Here is an 18642-nt window from a genome sequence, read left to right on the forward strand (position 1 = left end):
CCCATCACAAACTTCCAAACTTTCTGCCTCCTTCACTTGGTCCTCAGTTGTGCAACAAGAGGTGAGATGATAACAATCCGGCTTTAAATTCTGTATATTCGGCAGTTTCTTTTCCAACAACGGACCGAATAGCTTTTCTCACGTCTTTCTCCGCTGCCATTACTGAACTCAAACTGACGCGCTTACATCAACGTCATCGTTCTCAGCCACTCCCTCTATTCGCTGATTGGTCCTACAAAAAATTGATTTCTGGAAACCTAAGGATATGGAGCGATCCCAGACGTAGTTACTGAAGTAAAATGAAATTGAGCGGAAGTGCGTAGGAGGGCGCAGCCAGGCTACTGTGTGTAAGCTATTGCAACAAAATTACTCCATGCCATAATTTAGAGTTGTGTGCTTTTACCTTTTTTTTTTTAACTTCCTAACAATATATATATATAAATTAACACATAAATATCACATAAAACTGAGCGAGATCATTTAAAAATGTTTAACAGATGTACATTCTTATCGCACACACTCCTACTATTGGTAGTACTACAGTTCCTCTCCTCCTACTATAGTTCTTTGATATGTCCCATCCCAACTTCATGTTTCATAAACACATAGATGAAAATTGTGCCCATCTAGCCAATTCACAGGACTTGAATAGCAATCCACATTTCCTGTTTTCCCTTTTATTGTCAAAATTTGATTTGTTCTTCAGGCCAGTTGTACACTGCTGAATTGTGTGTTGTGTTTTAGGTATCAAATGGTCTGAAGAAGCCATGGGAAGCTGTTTTAGCTGTCCAGATAAAGAATCAATCCCTGACAATCACCAGAGTAAATTTAAGGTCCGTGTCTTTCAACATACTTGCATTACATTCTAATGATCTTGTTTGTGGTTGGTTGGCTATGTTTGCTGAGTCCACGTGCTTGTGTTGAGTTTGGTTTGGTTTGGTGGATGTGTTCAGGTGGTGAATGTGGATGATGACGGGAATGAGCTGGGAGCAGGAATCATGGAGCTGACGGAGGATGAGCTGGTCCTACGCACACGGAAGTGTGATGCTGTCAAGTGGCCTTACCTGTGCCTGCGTCGCTATGGCTACGATTCAAATCTCTTCTCATTTGAGAGTGGTCGTCGTTGCCAGACAGGTCAAGGTAAAGCTAAAATCTCCCACTCTGGCACGTCATACTTAAATATAATTACCAGCTTTTAAGAAATGTATATTGTGAGACTTGGAAATAATTGGTACAGACGTTTCAGCCATTTGAAGGCATCCAAATTGAGGTCTGATCACCAGCTCTTTGCACAGTTTATTAATATACGACTGTTAACATTTGAACCCATGCTTTCAAAAGGATGAGCTTGAGAGCGTTTGCATGCTTGATCAGGTAAGTCCGACTTGATGTGCTCCCAACATTTAGATTCAACACTGCAGCCTCTTGCAGGATTAGCAAATGTTGGCTTTCCTGATAAGTATCAGAATAACGCTACATGTTTTGTGTTGTGTGTTTGTTTGTCCATCATAAGGTGTATTAGAGCTGCACGATTCTGGATAAATTATTATTTTTTGTTTCAAACATAGATCATTAATCTCTCAAACAACTAAATAAAATAACCAGGGATGTGATTCTTTCAGATTAATCCGGAATTCCGGTTATATCAGGCTAAAATCATGACCCACGTGAATCATGCAGATCAGTAATAAAAAATGTCTCACTGCTGTGTTTCGGAGTTCACTGCCCGCAACACAGTAGAAAGCTAAGTGGGCACTGGTGATCAGACGCATCGATACTGTGACTGACCGGTGAGTAAAATTATGGTCCAGGGATTACACGGTCATTAAAAACCTGGAAAGGTTTTGGAAAAATAAATAAACCCAGAAGGTTTTGGAAAAGTCATGGAAATTTTGTTTTTTTAAATGTATATAATAGAATATATTTAAAGGGATAGTTCACTTTGAAATTAATTTTTAATATGTTTTAGATTACCTCAAGTGCATCCAAGATGTAGGTGTTTTTATTTCCACTGTAGTTTCAATTTTCTATATTTTTAGGTCAAAGCGTTTGTGTCTATCAGTCATATAATGGAGGTCTATGGGGTCCAGCTCAAAGAGCATGCACAGAGAAGTCCAATTTAAACATGATTCAATGACTCGTAAATGACACAAAACGAGCGGTATTTAAAATATTTATATTGTTTTTACCTCTTGTTACCACAGCCACAAAGCGCCTGCGCCCTCAGATCACTTGGACATGGCTGTGGTTACAAGAGGTAAAACGATATAAATACTGTTAGTTTTCTCACACAAACCGCTCGTTTCGTGTCTTAGGCCATCAATGTGTACTTACATTTACGAGTCATTTAATCATGTTTAATTTGGACTTCTCTGTCCATGCTCTTTGAGGTGGACCCCATAGACCTTCATTATATGACTGATAGACTCAAACGGTTTGACCTAAAAATATCAAAATTGAAACTACTGTGGAAACAAAGACACCTACATCTTGGATGCACTTGAGGTAAGCCAAAACATATCAAAAATTAATTTCCCTTTAAGTGATAATATTGGTTAAACAAACTGCAATACTTAACGTTCATTCGATCCATCCGACTTCAGCATTTCCATCAAATTTCTTTGCTTTGTAACCAATCAACGCTTTTCCGTTGAGTTAGTCATCGCTGAAGCGAAAAGTTTTGTTCAGTGCGTGCTCTCTCTGACTGAAACTTGCAAATTCTCCCAATCATAAACAACAAAGTGTAGACGTTCAATCTAAAGAGGTTCATGTGGCAGTGTTGTCAGTTTCTGCGTTTTTTATGGGAGTTTTGTGAACTCGTGCTTGATTTATAATTTATGGACCGCAATCGCTCCTGGCTCTGCGTATCTATTACACGAGTTCATGCTTTTTAATCTTTCACATGGATCTGGTATGCAAAATGTACCCGTTGGTAGAATTGGCTAGTAGTGTATATTTCATATCAAATGTACGCTAAAAAGTGCGTATTGGAAGCACGCAAACCATGAACTCGAGCTATAAATATGCAGTACCAGGAGATTGGGCTCGATCAGTCACAATCTCTGCTCCATTTCTGTACAGTTTATTCCAGTTAATATATTTTATTCATCATGCTGATAAGATTGTGTAGTCTTCATTTTCTAATGTGTAAAAAGCATTAATATAACTCATAAATTGTTCTTAGGTTGTTTTATCTGTGTAGCCAGAATATGATGTGCAGTTTCCCTAAACACAAATATTTTTATGTAGCCTCTTCCTAATGTAGAATCACGGTGGGTCTTAAAAAAATGTTTTTCTTTTTTAATGAATGTGCAAAAATGTCAACAATTATGTGTTTTTCTGTAAATATGGGATGCTGTGTGTACAATAATGAGGGTAAAAAATTAACTTTTTAGCAAATGGCTGCAAAATAACAAAGAGTGAAAAATTTAATATATATGTACTGTACACTGACTACCAGTCAAAAGTTTTTAAATGAAGTCTCTTCTGCTCATCAAGGCTGCTTTATTTGATGGAAAAAATGACAAACAGTAATATTGTGAAATATTATTTCAATTTAAAATGACGGTTTTCTATTTTAATATATTTTAAAATGTAATTTGAAAGCTGAATTTTCAACATCTTTACTGTTGCTGATTACACATCAGTTTTCAGTGTCACATGATCCTTCAGAAATCATTCTAATATGCTGATTTTATGCTCAAAAAAACATAAATTATTATTTTCAATGTTGAAAACAGTCGTGTACCATTTTTTCCCCAAAAAAAATCTATGATGAATGGAAAGTTCAAAAGAACAGCATTTATTTAAAATATAATCTTTTCTAACATTATAAATGGCTTTACTGTAACTTTTGATCAATTTAACTCATCCTTGATGAATAAAAGTATTTTCTAATTTCTTTCCCCCAAAAATAAAAAATAAATTCTTACTGACCCCAAACTTTTGAATTGTAGTGATTAATGTTACAAAAGCTTTCCATTTCAGATCAATTCTGTTCTTTTGAACTTTCTATTCATCAAAGAATCCTGAAATAAAAATGTAAAAAACTGTTTTCAACATGGATAATAATCATAAATGTTTCTTGAGCATCATATTATAATAATTTCTGTAGGATCATGTGACACTGGAGACTGGAGTAATGATGCTGTAAATTCAGCTTTGATCATAGGAATAAATTACACTTCACATATTCACATAGAAAACCACTGTTTTAAATTGTAATAATATTGTGGCGAATTCTCCGCCCCCTCGCCAATATTAGGGCCTCGTCAGTATTTCTTTCACCCTTTTATTGATAGACAGTGTTACATTGCGTGAGAGATTATTTATAGGCTATATGTTAGTGTGAAATTGAACAATATTCCAATGTTATTTTCAATAATAATTTTTCCACTTTTCCATATTGATAAGAGCATTAAAATGAGAAAAAAAATAATGTATCTAATCAACCAATCACATGGCAGTTGCTTAAATGCATTTATGGTTGTGGTCCTGGTCAAGACAATCTCCTGAACTCCAAGCTGAATGTCAGAATGGGAAAGAAATGTGATTTAAGCAATTTTCAGCGTGGCATGGTTGTTGGTGCCAGGCGGGCCGGTCTGAGTATTTTACAATCTGCTCAGTTACTGGGATTTTTGCACACAACCATTTCTAGGGTTTACAAAGAATGGTGTGAAAAGGGGAAAACATCCAGTGTGCGGCAGTCCTGTGGGCGAAAATGCCTTGTTGATGCTAGAGGCCAGAGGAGAATGGGCCGACTGATTCAAGCTGATAAAAGAGTAACTTTGACTGAAATAACCACTCGTTACAACCGAGGTATGCAGCAAAGCATTTGTGAAGCCGCAACACACACAACCTTGAGGCGGATAGGCTACAACAGCAGAAGACCCCACGGGTACCACTCATCTCTACAAATAGGAAAAAGAGACTAAAATTTGCTAGAACTCACCAAAATTTAACAGTTGAGGACTGGAAAAATCTGTCCAAAAGAAGTTATAATCAACTAAAGATGTTACGATTCTGCCAGGAAGAGGATGTGTGTTTATATTTTCTTAATGGATGGTGAGGATGAAAGTTTGAGTGGCCAAAGACTCTTCAAGGATCCCAGATTGAGAATTGCAGAGATTAGTTGAGTCTTGGGGGTCAGAAAGCCTAAAAAAAAATTATCAAACAACCCCTACATCCCCACATGTTGTTTGAGAGGGTTTCAAGAAAAATCCTCCTCGCTCCTCCAAAAACAAACATCAGCATATTCAGTGGTCCAACACAACTGGATCTTCAAATGGCATAGGGTTCTGTGGTCAGATGAAACTAAAAAAAAGAGCTTTTTGGCAGCAAACACACTAAATGGGTTTTGTGGACATGAGGATAAAAAGTACCCCATGTGTACAATTTAAAATACCATTGGATCTTTAATGTTGGGGGCCTATTTTTCTGCAGGAGGTCCTGGACTTCTTATTCAGATACATGACATTGTGGATTCTATCAAATATCAACAGATAAAAAATCAAAACCTGACGGCTTCTGATAGAAATCTTATAATGGGCCGTGGTTGGATCTTCCATCAGGACAACGATCCAAAACAAAAATCAAAATCAACACAAAAATGTGTTAGGGAGCACAAAATGAAACATGGATCTGGGAATCTGAAGGATCTGGAGAGATTCTGTATGAAGGAATGGTCTCTGATCTCTTGTCAGGTGTTTTCCAAACTCATCAGGCATTATAGCAGAAAACTCCGCAGAGCAGTTATCTTGGCAAAAGGAGATTGCAAAAAGGTATTTAGTAAAAGGGTAGGAATAATTGTAGCCAACGTGTTTTGGAGATAAACCGGATAAACAATGCAGATTTATATTTCACAGCCATTTTTGATCATATTTACCAGGGGTATGATTAATTCTGGGCTCGACTGTATATATATATATATATATATATATATATATATATATATATATATATATATATAAATGTGTGTGTGTGTGTACAGTATATATATATATGTCATACCTATACGTGACAAGTTACTGCTCTCTCTTGTCAGCAGCAGCGCCAATGCAAATTTAAATGTTCCGGTGTGATTTTGTCAAAAGTTTATTAGACACAGGTTAATTGTTGTTATTTATAAATGAGATTGTTTGGGTGTTTGAATCAATTTTCCGACCTTTTAGCGATTTATCGTGCAGCTCTAAGGCCTGTGTATTAGAATATTGTTTTATTGTTATATGCCACCATATATGAAACAGTTAGCGTCCATTTTTGGTCTTTTTTTGGTACTCTGTTATAGCAGCACAGCAGACGTTTTTAACTGTTTGTGTTCACAATCTGCAGGGATATTTGCCTTCAAGTGTTCACGTGCTGAAGAGATTTTCAACATGCTGCAGGACATCATGCATAATAACAGCATCAGCGTGGTAGAGGAGCCGGTGTTTGAGCCCACCCTCACACCAGCTGAACCAGACCTGCCTCTGACACCACACACACCAACCAGTATGTCTACTCGTCATTTATTCATCTACATTTAATAAGAGCTCTGAATATGAACAGAAACATGTGACTTTGTACAGCTCCACCATCTAACCAAAGTTCTATAAAACACTCAAACATGTTTGGTTCTCCAGACTTGGTTTTGAATGTTAAACTAAATACTAGACCTGCACAATTCTGGATAAATTAACAGTCATGATTCTTTCGTTTAAAATAGACAGTCCCTCCAGGATTTCACGATTTTTTTTTGTGATTTTTGCGATCAAAATGACTGATTTTGTGGTGGTAATTTCCAAAAATTTGTGAAAAAATTTGCGATTTATATATAACATTTACCATAATAGTATTCAGTCCTTCCAGAAAAACGGGGAGTTTTTTTGTGATTGTTGCGGGCAAAAATTGATGGATTACGCGGTAAACTACTGGCAGCTGTGGTTGCCAGCATCATACCGTAAATTTATGCAATTTTATGCGATGAAATTGCAGGAATTTGCAAAAATTGAGGGAACTTGCAAAAATTGCAGTTTGATGAAAAAGAGAAAAAAAAGTGATTCCCCCAACACCCTGTTCTCACTAGGCTAATGTAAGAGTCATTTCTTATTACTTCCTTTGATAAGCAAGCATACTACATCATAGAAAGTGCTGGGAATATTTAATTTCTCATCTGGTTTTATTTCAGACTGTAACGCGTGTAAATAAGGTGTGGCCCCTTTAAGAGCTGCGCGCTCCCTGTTGAACTCTCTGCAGTGTTATATGTGCGCCTCGAACACCCCATGTGTGCGGGTAATTTCTGTTTGATGCTACTTCTTATATCTTATGTTGTTTATTAAGTAACGATGTGACGGTAGAACGTGTGACAGACAGTTATACGAGTTCGATTTGTGAGATGTCAATTGCCTCCGTGAGTCTGTCTGGCGTCGCGTAATTGCGTCACTTCATAACGTTCCCATGGAAACAGGGGGAAATGGCTGCTCTTGTGTGAAGCAAACGCAACATTTTTCAACTTTCTGCTAAGATACATGTGACTTTTTTTGCAACGAAAATGCGAGGATTATGAAATTATGCAAACCCCGCATATTTTGCACAGAAATCGGCAATTTATGCGGCGAAAGTGCGGCGTATTTGAAAAAATGCGGCCCCCGCATAAATATGCGGACTTTGGCTGATTTTGCATTGAATTCAGCGATCGCATAATCGCGTTTTTCTGGAGGGACTGAATAGAGATCATGATTTTGAATAGATTATTAAACAAAATAACATGTCATTTTTAGAGGTTCTGACAAAATGTTAATTGCTGCAGTCTGTTTAAAAAATATTTAATTCGAATTCATTTTTATTTTTTTTAAAAATTGGTTTGATTCAACGACTCACTCATAAAGAAGACTCATTACTGAATGAATAATGATTCAATGACAAATACATTTTTCAAATACAAGTCACCTTCTGGCGTAAGGATGTAATTGATGAGACAATCTTTGTTTGAAGTGTTATGTTACTTTCAAAAGGTTGATTGACAGTATTTTGATATCTACTGGAGACATCAGTGTTTATATTCAAACTTTATACCCGTACTTAATAATTAGAATTATTGTAAGACAGAAATAGTAATATTCTGTGGTTGAAAAGACTGTTTAAGAAAGAAGGTTTAATAAATATCTAGCTGAATCCTCATATAGAATCAGGATCGCATGGGCGTTTGAGTCAAGATCTCAATCTTTAAAGGATTAATCTACAGCTCTATTAAATACAGAAAAAATCTTTTCAAAATATTGTCAAGATCTTGAAGAGTAGCAATTATTATTTTAGGAGCTAGTCTTTTCTATAACTTACTGGGTGAATCTCATCAAACTTTTGTCATAGTGTCATATCTCACACTCTAAAAATATAAAAAACGAAAATAAGTATATTTGACCTAGAAGTATTTTTCTGTATTGTGACATTCCAGTTCTCATTATTGTAATGTAAAAATAAATTTCATTACAGCAACATGCAAAAAATATTTGAATTGTAAAGTACTGTATATCATGTTATTTTTATTTGTTGTTTAATGTATGCTGATTTACATAGATACAAAAATATTGTAATGCAGGAATGAGAGATGATCAGCTGATTAGCAGAGTACTCCATGGCCGTTCTCAGCTAGTATTAAGATTTATGTATTTTGATTGATCGGATTAAATGGACGACACTAAATACAGGTGTAAATGGGCTTTACAACATTTTGAGCTTGTTCACTTTCAAGCGGATTTCTTCAAGTGTTCGAAAACTGTAATATGTAATACCTAATATGTAAACATTATGGAAATACGTAATATGTAAACATTATGGAAAGCGGCTAGCCAGAGTGGATTTAAATCTTGTCGGCTGGAGTTCCAAGTTTGGTTTGAAGACGCACCAAGCACAATGTTTTCTCAGCATTCCTGAATTATGACACAAACTAACAGAGTTGGGCGTGATTTTGCTGCTGTCAGAGCGGAACGAAAGCTGCTGCTCGCCGTATCTTTTATGTCTCTGTGCGCGTTCATATACATTTAAAAAAATCCATTAAATTGAAAGACCTGGGGAAAAAAACATCCATTTACCCGCCCATAGACCTTCCCCTTGAAGAAATCAGGACAGAATTGGTTGAAAATGGACAAAAGAGACTCCCGGTGTAAACAGGAATGTGTCTCCCTCGTCTACTACTTGTGTTTTTCGACCAAAACCCATCTTAGTACCAGGTGTAAATACAGGGCCTGTGATCTGAGCTGGGTGTGTCCAATAAGGAAAACATCCAAAATGTATAGTGCTGGAAGCCTCCAGGAACAGTCTGAAAACTATGGCATTATGATAATGAAAAATAAGCATATTTTCCACCCAAGTTCTAAAGAAATTGTCTAAAGAAAACAGATTTTACAATACAGATTGTTTCAAAGCAGCTTTGCAGAGATAACAGAAAAAAATAATGCCAAAAAGTTTGTTTCCAGAAGAAAATAGCATCACAGTTCAGTTTAATTAAGTTCAGTGATGTTTAATTTTATTAATTTTTTATCTGAAGCATCTATAGTGTTAGTTATATCATGTCTAATAAACCTTTATTTTAGTTAGTTATTTTTATTTAATTTTCTTTTCCGTCTGGTTACTTGTAAGATCTGGTTACTTGTATGTCAAATGCAGTGTTTTTTTGTAATAAATTCATATACAAAAATGTAAATAAATATATATAGATAATGCCTTATTTATTTTTTGCTTGCATGTTTTATTGTTTGATTTAGCTCCTGGCATCATTCTCCCCACCTTACCAAATGGCAGCTTACGGTATCCCTCACTGGGCGATGCGTCTTCTCACCCCTCTACTCGGCATCCATCCGTGGGGAGCACATGCCTTCCCTCACTGGGCGAGGAGTCCACACACCCTCTCTTAGCTGCGGAAGAGGCTGTAAGGGTAGGTGGAAATGGAATATCTAGAAGTAGCAGATTATTTTTCATTAATAACTAATTATTATCAAAATATAGTGGATGTGTTTCAATTAATAATGTGTTATTTTCCCTTTAAGACCTAACCTGTCTCAGACCCTATTCACAATGACAGTGATTTAAAGGGATAGTTTTTACTCACCCTCAGTCAGTAATTACTCACCCTCATGTTGTTCCAAACCAGTAAGACTTTTGTTCATCTTCAGAACACAAATTAAGATTTTTTTTTTGATGGCTATTTAATTTAAACACTTTGAAGGCCCAGAAAGTTAGGAAAGACATTGTTAAAATAGTCCATGTGACTACAGTGGTTCAACCTTAATTTTATAAAGCGACGAGAGGTCCACCATCTGATCTGGAAATGGCCCAGATCCAGATGATTACAGTAAACCTGGAATAAGCAGAAAGACTAACATTAGCGTAGATGCCATTCTTCTTAAGATGTAACGGGTATATTGGGTGTTATAGGAAGTGTTCCCGGTTCCGGCTGACCTAATTGATAAAGCCTAATAATCATTTAACTGATTTGAATAATCGGGATGTATTAGGGCTGCACGATTTGGGCCAAAATGATAATCACGTTTATTTTGATCAATATTGAGATCACGAATATTTGATTTTAACCAAAACTAGTTTTATTGTCACATAGGCTAATTATAACTGCTTTCACATCCATATTGTGCTACATTCCTGCTAATGTACAACTATGTGCATAAAAATAAAATAGGTCCTCTTATTCACCAAAATTCAGTGCTTCTCCTTAAAGAGTAAATACATATAAAGAAAACAATAAATAAAATGTAGCAAAACTTCAACAGGGCACTATTTTACATTTTATATTGTGTAAATATATTTTAGGAAGCAAAATATAAACTTGCATTGTACCTGCATAATGGATGTGAATAAAACATGCAAAATATAGCTACAATCAATAAAAAACAAATATTCCATAACAGAATGTAACCAAATTAGGGATGCACCGAAATGAAAATTCTTGGCCGAAACCGAAAACCGAAAAAGAGGAAACCAAGGCCGAAAACCGAAACACCGAAAGAAATTATGCCAATTATCAGTATCATTGCATTTATGGCTATGACTGTGTACAAACGTTACTAAAATCAAGGCATTGCAAATTGCAATTGCATAAATTAATATAAATAAATAAATTACAAATTATGCAAATATTTATTTAGCACAATGCACAGTATAAAATAAAATTCAAACTAAAATGTTTTTGACCCCACACATTGTGTACATTAAATAATAATCTAATGGCCTGCAGAAAGGTTTTAAAATTAAATGTTCTCTCAAAAACAAAGCCGAGTGCAAACTTCTTCTCATCACACCAGCACCCTTTGCACGTCTAAATTAGTTTCTTACATTTTAAAAATTAAGCATACAATAGCATAAAAAGCCTTTTTAAATGAACAAAGGTCCATGATTAATACAAATGTACATGAAACTTAACGAAACATGTTTAGTGAATGTAGAAAATATTTAAGAGAGCATTTAGTTCTATACATACATGTTCCCATATATATTTTTTTGTAATGTCACACAAGTAATAATCTCAGGGTTTACTGGGTTTTACATGATTATTTTTGTATTGGTGGTGGAATACTAAAAAATAAACATTGTCATGTGTTTATCTTTCTTCTTCTCACCGATTCCTAATGGTTAGAGGACAGTTACTTGAGTCGTCCCCTGTCGTTTCAAGGAATAGTACAACGGAGAGCGGGTCCAGTATAAACGCCTCGACCGTTTGGAGCGGTGCGCGCGCTGTCTGAGGAGACTTGCGCATACTTTCGCCTGCCTCCGCAGCGCGAGTCTCCACAGTTTATACTTGACCCGCTCGCATCCGGAGTCGTTGTCATGGCGGCGCGCATTGTTTAGAGCAGATATAGGTGGATAAACAAGGCTTCCGTCTCCTCGCGGGTTCAGATTCACTGAAATGCGTCCGCACCGCAAACATGTTGCTTCAGACAAGCACGTGCAGGTCGCGGTTTCTGTTTGCGTCATCACAACATTTCGGCCGTATTGTTTCGGTGATAAAAGTCTTTCGGCCGAAAACCGAAAATGCACTTTTTTGGGCCATTTTCGGCCGAAAATTTTCGGTGGCCGAATATTCGGTGCATCCCTAAACCAAATGAGAACATGTCAAGGCAGAACTATGCATGGAAGTTCGATTAATGGATGAAATTCAGAGTCACAATGTTGTGGTACAGTGTCAGTGATTAGTTGTGAAATCTTACTGCATAAATTTAATATATTTAATCCTCTATATGAAAGTTTATGTGATTGAATTATTTCTATTTATTAAACAATATTTCAAAACAAGACTTTTGTAGTAGGCCTAGGCCTACTGAGTGTTGGAGTCCATTAATTGAACTTTCATGCCTCTTATATATTACTATGTATTATGTACCAATTCATTAATGCAGTTTACTAATGCTCACACTCGGTCTCTCTCGCGCGCAGACACAATCGGTATCTCTCGCGCGCACTTTCAATCAGTCTCTCTCGCACGCAGAGCAGACACACTCGGTATCGCCTTGCGCGCAGACACACTCGGTATCTCTAGCGCACTTTCGAGCGCGCTCTTCGTCTCTTTCGTGTCGCTCGTGCGCGCGCAGACACACTCGGTCTCTCGCGCGCACTGGAGGCTCATGGAAGCACGTGATAAGACAGTTGTTTACGGAGCACTAAAAAAAACATAATGTCATCAACATAACATGTAATCGGCCTCTTATGGCAACGTGACATTAGCCTAATCCAAAATATTTCCATATGTGGCTCTTTCCTCCTTTCGTGTCAACAAGTGGATTCAGAGAGAGAGAGAGCCATATCAGCGTTATGAAGAGGACGCAACTGTGCACCTTTCAGACAGCGCGTCTAGAACTGGATTAACCTGGTATTCGGTACCTAGAAAAGCTGGTACCGTAACATTTTTTTTTTTTTAGTACCGACTTGGTACCGAAGTACCGAGTTTTTTGACAACACTAGTCAATGGTATCAAATGCACCACTAAGGTCAATTAACACTAATAGAGAGGTAATAGAGAGATAATAGAGCCTTGTCTGAAGATCTTAATCTGGATGACAGAGTAAGAAGATCTTTAACATAAAATGGAGCTTGATCATTAAGAGCTTTAAAAACAAACAAGACGTTTTTAAACTGAATTCTAAAATGGATCAGGAGCCAATGAAGCGATGCTAAATGATCCACCCTGATCATATTCCTTTGTCCCGGTCAGCAGCCTTCCAGCTGCATTTTGTACCAACTGTAGGCGTCCAAGTGATTACTGAGGAAGACCCAGATACAATGAGTTGCAGTAATATAAGTCTGAGGTAATAAAAGCATGAGCAAATGATTGCTCAGCTCCATAATAATACTACTCAATTTCTATTCAGTTTTGGAGAACCAAAAACAATTGTTTCTGTTTTGTCCTCATTAAATTGGAGAACTTTCCAATAAAGGTTGAAATGAATGCCAGCTTTCAATGGCAGGTACAGCTGTGAATCATCAGCATAAAAATTAAACGAAACATTGGGCTTCTTAATAATATACCCCAGTGGATGCATATATAAGTTAAAAAGATGCAGACCCAAAATAGAGCCCTGAGGAGCTCCACTAATAATACATAGTTCCCACATGACGTCACAACATATGGGCATTTGCCGACCTGGCTGCATTGCTATGGGCAGGACATTAGAAGAAGCAATACGAGTTAAACGAAGTGAAATGAGTTTTATGCTAAAAAGTGAAAAATGGTCATGTTCTGCTGGGTCAATGGATGTTCAAATCATCCCAGAGGTTCAGTTAAAGGTGGAATACCTAAGATTTTTGCATTAAAATATCCCAAAATCACAAGGCCAGTGTTATATATTTAGTTATGATGATAACTCACAATATTCCAAATGTTTCAAACAATGTTTAAATCGCGAGAAAATTGAGATTTTAACCAAGGAAACGGGACGTGTGAGCAGGGGTGAGCTGGGAGTCGCCAGTCAATCGCGTCATATCCGCTTACCTCAGTTTCCGCTCGTACTACGTGTAGTCCTGGACAAATACGGTGGTTGTAGTTGTGCGTTAGCGTCTATCAAACGACAGCTTGTTTCGCGCATTTGTTATGGAATGGAGCACAATTATTCTTTTCATTTATTCTCGGAATGTGAACTGTTGGCTGTAAAGGGGGTCGCACACCGGACGAGAAGCGCCGCGCCACGTTTAGGACAACTCCACAGTAACGTTATCGAACACCGGACGCGCACTTTCTCAGCACTGCATGGCCAGCAATATTGTTATGTTTAATGACATGAAATGAAGATAATGTCTGTTCTATGTTATGATTGTACTGTACAATTAAATACAATCGTTGCTGAGTCTGCATTCTGAAAACGTTACCTCAGAGCATCCGTTCACTGAATGAATTGAGAATCTCACCTGAAAAATCTAATAATAACAACAGCAATTGTCATTCAAGCAGCTAATTTCTGTGAATCACTGCAAAACTAAATGCATATTGGAGCATAGGGCGAAGTCAGGATCCATTAGCAACGGTTTGAGACAAAAATAATTAAAATTTTATATAAAACTATGTAAATGGCGCTCTGTGGCGCAGCAGGATTTTGAACACGGTCCTGAAACGTTGCTGGGCGCCGCGGACAGACGCCGAATGGCGCCGCCGGTATGTATAGGCCTACACTTATAGATAATAATGTGTTCGAATAATTGTGTGGTGCGACGCGGCGCTGCAGCTTCTCGTCCGGTTTGCGACGCCCTTAACGTTAATTTTGTGAAACTGTAGCTGTGGTTGAATACTTCCACGACATGAAAAGATGTGTCAAATGTACATTAAATTGATTTTTTATTTTTATAAAGTTACCAAGGAGGACCAGCCACGTCAACTCCTTGCAAGAGACCTGCCCCTTCAAACCCTCTCCACCATAGCTTCGTCCAGTGACTCGTACAGTAACATCTGTGATAACTTATTTACTTTTAAACCTGACTTTTCTTGCGCGGTTATTTCAGTTTAATGAAAAACAAGCATGTCATTAAAAGCAACGTTTATAGAAATCGAACTTCACCTCATCCATGACAACTAATTTTCGATTCCCGTCTGACTGATTTATCCACGGTGGAGTTGAAAACAACAGTTCCCATCATTCCGCGTTCCTCCACGTCGTCATCAAGCAAAGCCATTGTTGTTGTTTTGAATGTAGCGCCCTCTAGCGGCATCTAAATCTTAGGTATTGCAGCTTTAAATTAGGATTTTACATTATACCCGTCATTGGACTCCATGAATACGTTTTTGTCAGAACAGCGAAGGAAGTTATGGCTGGCGAGGATAAACAGGAAAGAAACTCACTCAAAACACGCAAGAATTTGTTTGACAAAAGCACAATGTTGTTTATTGCGAGTATACACAAATATAAGTTAACACTTTGCAGTTTGAATAATATCCTGTATGAACAAATGACAAGGTTTTAAAAACAGACAAAACAACATTGTTTCCACTGTCCGATCGTGATCGCGCCCGCGCCTCTCTCACACACACACACACACACACATTCCAGCATTGCAATCTCAGATGTCCCTAAAGAACCCGTGTATAAAGTAGTTCTGCATTACATTAATTAATTTGCACATGAGTTATTTATTTTTATATTCATGCACCATGACGCCCGCACCGGTTCGGTTCAATACGATTACATGTACCGTTCCACCCCTATTCATCAGTGTACAAATAAGTACATGCATATTACAGAAAGCACTGGTGACTGTTTTAAGGGGAACAATGGAATTAAGTTGTGCAGGCTATGCCTTTTTAATAGACAGATAAGCTGTGTCTGAAACCGCTCACTCATTCACTAATCCCTATATAGTGTATGACATTTGAGTGCACTATATCTGCAAGGAGTGAACGAGATGAAGTGAGTGAATTCGGACGCTGACGTTTTACACTGTGCGTCGGAGAGTTGGAGCTGTCGCAGTAAAGGCTTCGTCACGCGTACTGATAAAACTCCTTTTATTTTACATAACCTACTTTGTAAAATAATATTAACAACAATAACAATCATAATGACTTTATTTTGTAATTATATACCTCCATGGCAGCTTTGTAGTTTCATGGACTGAAATTGTAACTCTCACGTTCACAGATGACGTGTCGTCGAGCGTCCTCCGACGACCGTTATTATATTCAAATGAATACGACGATTAACGGATATTTTTCAAATCCTCCACTGGATGTAATGTAATCTCTGGTTTAAACTTGCTCGCGCCGCACTTTCATGCGCGCTCAGTTCTCTCCGCATTGGATTGTGGGAAATAGGGCTTCAGCAAGTGTACATCGAATGTACACTCGAATTCAGAGAGGATTGTGGGTAAAAATAGTGAATGAATGTAGGGAATGATGTCGTTCACTCAGAATTCGGACACCACTACAAAATGGCCGACACCCGATATAGTGCACTATATAGTGGATAGGCATAGACATATACACTAGACCTCACCTTGGATACGGCAGTTCATTAGAAGGAATGCGTCAATAGAGCCGCCATCTTGAAACAGGGGAGCCCCTCCACTTTAATGCATCAGCGTCAATGTAGTAGACACAGGTCTAACGCAAATAAAATCACCATAAATCATCATGAATGCGATTTTTCTTGTTTTTTGGTTTGTTCCAACGGTCAGACATGTATTTATCATTGATTCCAGAAAGAAAAAAACAATTTTAATTTTTTTTTTTTTTTTTTTTTAAACATTCTTCCTAGTTCAGATTTTATCCGTGAACTTCATACGCTGCACACAAGTCCGCCACCATCAATGAATTTGAAGTAAAGGCAGAGATAGCAGCGTTACCTAGCTACTTCCTATGACAAGACCCCTGTTCCAAGATGGCGGCGGTTTTGACGCATGCTTAGAACCCCCAGGTGAGGTCTAGTGTATATGTCTATGGTGGATAGGGAGCCATTTCAGACACAGCTACAGTCTAGCATCATGCTATACCTTCACTATGATGACGAAGTTACTTTTCCATTGATTGCATTTGAGCAAACGTCACCAACCCAAACCCTCATCAATCTGATTGTACGCCTCCAGTGATTTCCAGGCTCGGAATTGCTCACATGTGTAAAAACTCCTAGCCAATACCAGATAATGGTATATAAAACAGGAAAGAGGCCGCACTATGCATAAATGATTTTATTTGCACAGACGTGCCTTCCTCAGTGTGCTACAAGATAAAAAATGTTTTAGCCAATCTTATATGCCCACACCCATATTAACATCAACCAATCATTTTAATATGAAACAGTCCAATAATGTCACCAATCATTCAATCAGTATATTAATGAAAGAATTATTATACACATACAGAATAAACATACCATGTACATGCTAGTGTGTCATTTACAAAAAGCAACTTAGTGACGGGTCTTCATTCATCCCATTCGGGATACATGTGTTTAGACTAAAAATATACCAAGCCTCACTTCTCACCGTCTTCCCCTCTTGGAGACCGATTAACAACCTCTAGGCCCATGAATTTGATCATATTGGCATCATGATTCGCAGAATTGAAAAGCCTTGCGACAGATCATTTGTCATCATTTTTTTCTGCTAGCACATTTGTGCTCCGAGATTCAGGTTTTTAGTTGTCGCTTAGTTTTGCCTACATAAAGCAGCCCACAAGGGCACATCAGTAGATGCAATAAAATTGGATAGGCATGTGATTTTTACCTTTTACTTTGTATATTCTACCTGCTTTTGGATTTTACATGCTGAACAGTTAAAACACTTAAAATTACCGTGTGGAATTTTGAAGGGAAAAGGCGACTGGGTGGATGTAGGGAGGTTCACCAGATAATGGTACACATGATGAAAATACTCTCTGTCTTGTGTTAGAGTCTCTTTATAATCTCTTTCACTTTGTCTCTTCATGATTTGCGTAACATTATAAACAGAAATGAATATTTGTTGTAAAAAGGCATTCTTTGGTAAAACTCACTCTAGTCGCATCCAAAGCAGTATCTAAAGCTGTTGCATTCTTACTATCCTCGATTAAAGTTCGGATGCGTCTCTAGTTCTGAAATCACATCTCCCTAAATTTATCACTTGTGTAGACCTCACCGCTGACTGAGAAGGCCATACTATACATGTGACACGAAGTGCAAGTGACAATAGCAGGAGAAGACATTACTCACCGTGTTTGGTGACTGATCCTGCTCACCATAGTTGTTTGATGGACTCGTAAAAGGCGTAAGCGAGCACGATATGGCAAGCATGGGTGTCAGGTTAACATGCTAGCGAGATATTAGTGTGTTGTGCTAGCGATAATGATATAGATAAACTAGAAATGTCAGATTAATGTGATATCAACATATATTAGATATTTTCTAATATTGCCTGAGTCAGTAATATTTTACAATATAGACGAATAAAAGAAAGATTATAAACTATTTTAAACTAAGATTATAAAGCAGAGAGATTATAAAGATATCTGCGAAAATTTGACTGTGCGAATAGTAGTCAAATCTGGCTCCTCCTATCAAAGCATTGAATCTTTGACTATTCGTGGTCACGCCTACAACAAAGTAGCACATTACCTGTACATATTTTGTAAAAAAAGTCTCAGATCATTTGACATTCAGTATCAGATTGTTTTGTTCCGTCCATTGCTAAGGTTATTATTGTCAA

General features: G+C 37.4%; 1 protein-coding gene across 2 annotated transcripts in view; it reads left to right on the forward strand.

Annotated features, from left to right (window-relative positions):
• The window catches only part of frs2b (fibroblast growth factor receptor substrate 2b), a 41142-nt gene that overhangs the window by 17461 nt on the left and 5039 nt on the right, over window positions 1-18642 (forward strand). For both annotated transcript variants that reach the window (XM_039656717.2, XM_039656716.2), the window contains exons 3-6: window positions 745-833; window positions 954-1140; window positions 6331-6489; window positions 9741-9910. In XM_039656717.2, coding sequence (XP_039512651.2) covers window positions 745-833; window positions 954-1140; window positions 6331-6489; window positions 9741-9910 — 605 coding nt within the window. The remainder of the gene's footprint in view (window positions 1-744; window positions 834-953; window positions 1141-6330; window positions 6490-9740; window positions 9911-18642) is intronic.

Source organism: Pimephales promelas, chromosome 25 (genome assembly GCF_988280905.1).
Source record: "Pimephales promelas chromosome 25, fPimPro1.hap1.1, whole genome shotgun sequence".
Taxonomy (NCBI): domain Eukaryota; kingdom Metazoa; phylum Chordata; class Actinopteri; order Cypriniformes; family Leuciscidae; genus Pimephales; species Pimephales promelas.